This window comes from Rhinatrema bivittatum, chromosome 10, assembly GCF_901001135.1.
Source record: "Rhinatrema bivittatum chromosome 10, aRhiBiv1.1, whole genome shotgun sequence".
NCBI lineage: Eukaryota > Metazoa > Chordata > Amphibia > Gymnophiona > Rhinatrematidae > Rhinatrema > Rhinatrema bivittatum.
Genome location: NC_042624.1, coordinates 124,283,756 through 124,290,446, shown reverse-complemented (window position 1 = coordinate 124,290,446; position 6,691 = coordinate 124,283,756). Strand labels below are relative to the sequence as shown.

General features: G+C 53.2%; 1 protein-coding gene across 1 annotated transcript in view; it reads right to left on the bottom strand.

Moving 5' to 3' along the window:
• Positions 1-761: 761 nt before the first annotated feature.
• Positions 762-6,691, bottom strand: part of LOC115099895 (transmembrane protein 69-like) — an 8,689-nt gene continuing 2,759 nt past the window's right edge. The window contains exons 2-3 of the mRNA XM_029617866.1: positions 5,048-5,112; positions 762-1,867 (exon numbers count right to left, since the gene is read on the bottom strand). Of these exons, the coding sequence (XP_029473726.1) occupies positions 1,217-1,867; positions 5,048-5,092 (696 nt within the window). The 5' untranslated portion in view covers positions 5,093-5,112 and the 3' untranslated portion in view covers positions 762-1,216. The remainder of the gene's footprint in view (positions 1,868-5,047; positions 5,113-6,691) is intronic.

The window sequence follows — 6,691 nt, the reverse complement described above, 5'->3', positions numbered from 1 at the left end:
TTTTACTCCTCCCCGACTGTCATCTCTCTCTTTCCTAAACTGATTATAGCCTGGTCTGCCCCCATCCCAGCCCTGAGACGCACTGAACCGCATTCCCATCCTAGCAACACGAGGCCAGGCCCAGACTCCCCCCGTCTCCTCTTCAACCTTTTTGCTGAAGACTCAGCTGAGGAGCTGATTTTTTTTGTTTAAAGTATTTTCCCCAGCTCTTCCTGTATTGGGTGGGGGCAACGTCCCGAATCCATCTGGCAGCCCTCTCCTCTGTGACCTCAGGATTCCTCTCCAGCTGGGGGGGGGGTGGGGTGTTTTCAGTTGGGAGAGTTTGGCTGTGGGTGGGATGAGTGTGAGAAGGGCCTGGCCGGTGCCTTTCAGCAGCTGCAGCGGTTATTGGCCCTGCCTTGGCTGGGAGGGGGAGCTTATTGATTTATTTTCAATTCCCTGTACGTACCCGGATCAGCCCAGACTCCTGGGTTTTGCCTCCCCTCCAGCAGATGGAGACAGAGAAAGATTTGATTGACTCCGCCCTCTATCCCGAGGTGCCACCTGCAGTCCCTCAGTATTTCTCTGGCTCCAGCCGATGGTGGAGGTGCAAAGCCTACCGCCTGTGGTACTTGTGTGAGAAGGGCCTGGCCGGTGCCTTTCAGCAGCTGCAGCGGTTATTGGCCCTGCCTTGGCTGGGAGGGGGGGCTTAGTGATTTATTTCCAAAGCAGGGGACACAGCCAGAGCATAAACCACAATACAAAATAATTCATCACAAGCCTGAAAGACAAACAGCCACCATTTTATAAGTAAAGCATCACTCAAAGGCCCCAGTCCTGCCTGCCGGTGAGAAAGGGAGGCGAGGTGGCTGGGGGGGGGTGCCTGCCATGGCTGGGGGCTCTGGGCCAGGGCAGGGAGGTGCTGGTGCACCCAGGGGGCAGTTTTTTCCCCCACACTGCAGCCCGGATGTTTCCATCGTGCACGCACCGCTGCGACAGGGGCGTTTTCTTCCTGAATACTAAACTGGGTGAATGCCCATCCGGTTTTGGAGAGAGTCAGGGGGCCTGGAGCTGGGGGCACATTGATCACTTGTACACGATTCCTTCCAGCGGGCGGGAAGCAGAGGGCTGCGTGGCTGATGCTCCTGTAAGTCTGATTGCCTTGGACTACCCCTGCCGGCTGGGCTTGCCGCAGGCTCTCTCTCTGTTGCCTGAACACGGCCTGGGCTGCTGCCATTTAGTTTTTCTGGGCACTGACTAAGGTCTGTGCCGGATACAAGTTTGCGCTTACTAAGGTAGCAACGAGGGAGAAGGTAGCCACGAGGGTCAGGATGGCTCTCAGTGCCTTAAACCAGCTCGGATAGGTGGGGAGAAGGGCAAGGTCGTAGTGCAGGGCTATCCCCCAGCCCATGATGACCAGCAGCGCGGCCTCCGTCAGCGAGTCCCTGCAGAGCAGGGCCAGCCAGGCCAGGAGGGCGGGCACCGTGCCGTGAGCTAGGTTCAGCCAGTCGGGGGGGGCAGGACTGCCGGCAGGAAGGGCAAATCCCCACCTGGCCCCTCCCCAGAAGGAGAGGATGGAGGCCCCGTAGGCCACCTGGCCAAAGGCCACGTCCACATAGTAAACCTGGGTCACGGCCATGAGCAGAGGCGCAGACAGGAGAGGGAGGAGCCCGCCAAAGCCCAGGTAGAGCGCAGGCCTGGGTGCCTCCCGCAGGGCCGGGAGGTCGTAGCGCAGCAGGTCCAGCTCCCGCTGCTGCGGCTCCTCGCTGACCTTCCTCTTCTTCAGGCGTGGCAGGGAGGAGTGGAGGCCCTGGTGCTGAGAAACGGCCCAGACGGGAGCCTCTCCCTGCCTGCATGGTCGCAGGATGGGAGCAGGAAGCCTGGTAACCTGCAATCAGAAAAAGCAGCAGAGAATATTTTGTTTACAGTAAAGTGGTTTCACCCCCCCCCCCCCCCCGGATCCTGAGCCCCGAGAGCCGAGTCAGACCAAGGCCAGAATAAACAGGGCTGATGGAGACAGCCTGCACCTCGTAGGAGAGGAGAGCAGGGCAGGCCAGCGTGCGATCCCTGCTGAGGGATCACAGCCTCTCGTTCCTCCCCCCGGCTCTCTGCAGGGACTCCTCATGCACAGCCTCTCGTTCCTCCCTGCTCTCTGCAGGGACTCCTCATGTCAGCCTCATTCCTCCCTCCCCACCAGCTCTCATCGGGGTCTCACCACAGCCTCATTACGCCTGCTCCTTCAGTTCTCACTGAGGGATTTAAAGCCTCTCTCACTTTGCATCTGGCTCATATCTGAAATCCATCCTAATGCTGGCAGGGGTGTGGATGCTCCAGGGCGCATTATTCAAATACGGTAGTCTTGCCCCAAGGTTCATCGATTTTAGGGCAACTTTGCATTGAAAATTAAAAGAATTTCTGATTGCAACATTCCCTTAATACCGGACCGAGCTCCTGGACGGATGTTCAGAGTCCTCCAGCAGCTTCTTGCTCGTTCCATTCATGCAGTCAGGCCCACTTTGCCTTGTTATAGAAAGAGAGGCCTAGCAGAATACAAAGGAGGAAGCAGCCGTCTGCTAGAAAACCTTCCCTGCACTCCCAAGGAGGAGCCTGATCCATGCACCAGAATACGGGAGAAGTGCCGCCCCGAGGAACCCTTCAGTCATGCGAATGCAGGTTTGGATACTTTTATGTAGGAGACAGCTTAATACGCAAGGCTCCAAGAGCCCCACTAGTCTCTCGAGATGCAGCTCGGACATAGAAATTCCTGAGAATGGTGTTGGCTTTTAGGTTAAATAAGAAACGCATGCTGAATGCTCTCCTCCTTGTCCCCAGGGAGCCCATCGGACTGGCCCTGCTGCTACGGGAATCGTACAAGAAAGCCTTGATGCAACGCCACACATTACAAGTTGGGCCGAGTCAAGCGACAGGCAAAGCATGCAAGACCATTTTTATTTAAAGTGCACGTTTTGTCCAAATAATTCAATGATTTCCTGCATTTAAGGAAAGGCAAAAGACAAAGAGAGAAATGCTGGAGGAGTTTCACACTCGGGATCAGACGGTCGTCCTGATCCACCGCTGCCGAGGGCTTTGCTTTGGTACAGGTTTTCTGGAGGAACCTATTTCTTGGGTGAGAAACCAGAGTTCAAATCACTCTCTCATGGCCACTGCTTAGGCAAGTCACTGTTTCCCACTGCCTCTGCTACCAGCTTAGCTTGTAAGCTCTTGGGGGCAGGGGACTCATAGCAGGAAGCAGAGTTGCTTACCTGTCCCAGGACAGCATGGGTGACATCATCGGATGGAGCCTGGCATGGAAAACGTTCAAAGTTTCTAGAAACGCTGACTGGCACACTGAGCATGCCCAGCAGGCCACCAGCCACGTGTCCACGCACAGTCCCTCTTTTTCCACGAAGCTGAAGCCTTGCGGCTGTGGAGTTCGTGCTTTTTTTGCTGTGGAAATAATTTTTTCTCCTTCCCAAGTCCCGTTGGATCCCTCTGCACGTCCGAGTCTTTTCTGTCAGCATCAGTAAGGTTTTTTGTGGTATTTTGAGGTCGATCACCAACGGTGTGGCCTCCCGCTGGCCGCAGGGCACAGACTGCGCACCACGTTCTTGTTGCCATGGCGTCATCCGGCTTCTGCCGCTGCCCCCAGTGCCCCCGGACCAAGTCCAGCACAGACCCTCACAAGGTCTGTGTCCTTGCCTGGGGGCACTGCATGATGGCTGTGGCTGCGACCTTTGTGCCCAGATGACCCCCCAGAGAAGCAAAAGGTTCAAATCCCACTGCTGCCTCCTGTGGCCTCGGGCAAGTCACTTTACCCTCCATGGCCTCAGGTACAAACTTAGGGCCTGACTTACTAAGGCTGCTCTTCTCGCTTTGACCATGGAGAAGTGCCTAGTGAAGGACTCCCTCAGAAAAAGGAGAGACCTTCAGTATCTGAACATGAATCACATAAATAAAAACCGGAGACGAGGGAGGAAATGCAATTTAAGCTTCACTTCCACTGCTCATTGTTTGGGGCTTTAACTCATCATAAATGCAGGATGGTGCACCCTGGACAAACCTTTGCATTGCACCCCCCCCCCCCCAGCACGGAGCTCCCTCATAGAAGCAGCAGTGGCTCTGGCACTGGTGCCGCTGGGTCACCACCCAGTCTGCCTGCACATATTCAGTCCAGGGTCTGGGGACGCGGCGAGTCCTCACTCCAGATGTCGAATAAGCGAAGGGACACTAAGGAGGTCCAGGATTCCCTCTGAAATCTCGAAGGGTGAATCAGGTTCTCTGGGACGGGACTGAGCAATAGCTGCCTAAGTCACTCTGAGCCTGTAGATATGAACTGAAAATCTGCCCCTACGCCTCCTCGCATCGGATGACTTGTTTGCCCTTAGGTCATTTGTAAAGGGTCAGCTGTGATCTGCTTGGGTAGAATGGCTGAAGCCACCTCAAAGTTTGCACTACTGTTAGCCTCGGAGAAGAGACGGGCTCCCGGGAGAAAATGCTGTGCAGATTTAAACAACTTCAAACGGAGCCAACCAGTGGGCATTGCAGCCTGAGCCAAGGTCACAGAAACCCAGAAACATGACGGCCGCCTAAGCCCATTTGCCTCATTGCTTTCAGCAAGCAAGGTGCTTGTGATCACAAAACCACCCGCTTTTCAATCTCCATGGGTACTGCGTGTGAGCTGAAAGATACATAGGACTGAAAATTCACCCTGCACTTTATATTACACTAGTGTAAGGCATAAGCTAGCAGTGACATTGCGTGCAGCTTTCTCAGACCAGATCTAAATACCAGCAATGTGATTAACAACTCTCTCAATCTCCACTCCCGCACCATAAACAGAGCTCGACTCGGATGTCTCTCACTGCTTCTCATTAGGACAAGATTTCCTGCCATTCAGGATCAGCAAAATAATCCGATGCAATCCCTTAGTGCTAGAGCAATCATTAAACCCCACCCTCGGACCTGTCCCTATCTAAATCCTACACCATCCCCTCCTAGCATGGTCCTGCAAACCCCTGACAGCGAGTCCGAGTCGCACTTTATACAAAGTAAGAAGGAATCAGCTTACCTGCAATGCTGTCTGCAAACATCTTCTTCGGAGGAAGTTAAACATCTTTTTTACTATTAGAAATCCTAAAAGAATGACAGAAATTAAAATGTTTCTGCAATTTCCTTATTGCAGCAAGGCTGCAGGCCAGGCAGTGACATCCATTAACCTGGGCCTCGCACCTCCCTCCAGGTACAAGGCTTACGACTCAACCAGTTCTGGAAACCCCAGCACCGGGACATTGGTTCCTTTTGCTGTTGCAGACGTCCTTCACACATCTGGGTGATAACGCCTGTTTAATCTTTGGCAGGGTGACCGGTCATAAGAGGCACTTCTGCTTGTTGCGCTAAAAGGAGCTGAGACACTGTTAGACCTCCGTATTTTATAAGTGTGAAGAATCTGGACATGCCCACTGTATGGAAAGACTATAACTTAATGTAATCTAAGGCAATCTTCATCCCATGTCAGGATAGCTGCAAGCTAAGGTCATTATTGTACTTGCACATCAAAATACAAAGAATGAAGACATTCCTTACCTGATAATTTTGTTTTCCTTAGTGTACACAGATGGACTCAGGACCAGTGGGTTATGTGATCCCCTGCCAGCAGATGGAGACGGAGTCAGGTTTCAAAGCTGACATCACCCTAGCTACCCCCCTGCAGTGCCCTCAGCCCTCCAATATTCTCTTCAAGCCACTGTGGACATATTATCGAAAAAACTTGATTAAAAACAGATACCGTAACTGTACTCAACCAAACACTGACCCCAGTAAGATTATAGATGCCCCTGACCTAGGGACTGGGTGACGGCTTACCCGTAATCTCTGGAATCGATATCCACTCCACGGGCGAATCTTTGGCACCGCTCCTGGGCAGCCGTGGGTGGGATGCTGAGTCCATCTGTCTACACTAAGGAAAATGAAATTATCGGTAAGTAATTTCTCCATTTCCTAGTGTGTAGCCAGATGGACCCAGGACCAATGGGGTGTTCAAAAGCTACCCCCCGATTGGGGCAGGAGGCTGCCCCCCTGGTCCGGTCAACACCACCCGAGCAAAGGCTGCGCCCTCTCGGACCCGTACGTCCAGGCAGTAGAACCTGGAGACTGTGTGCAAGGAGGATCACATCAACACTCGGCAGATGTCAACGGGAGACAGCAGTCTACACTTCTGCCCATGAGACTGCCTGAACTCTAGTAGAATGAGCTTTAACCTGAGGCGGTAATGGCTTTTCCTGCCTCCACACAGGCTCCTGTGACCACCCTCCTTAATCCAACGAGCTATGGGAGCCCGTGAAGCTGGTCCGCCCTGCTTCCTTCCACCGTGAAGGAAACTTCCAGACAGCGCACCAAAAGTCTACTGACATTCAAATGGCGGAGGAGTTTATATTCTTCGTGCCCTTGTGCTTATCTAGGGATGGAAATGAAATGGACTGATTCAAATGAAACTCTGAGACTACCTTGGGCAAGAAGGATGAAACGGTACGAAGCTGTGATGCTCCTGGAGTCATCCAGAGAAACGCGATTCCTGACACGACAAAGCCTTCAGTTCAGAGATGCGATGTGCCGAGCACGTAGCCACCAGGAACACCGTTTCAAGGTTAATAAACACAAGGAAAGACTGCACAGCAGCCGAAAGGAAGGCCCTGCCAAAAATTCCAGTACTAGA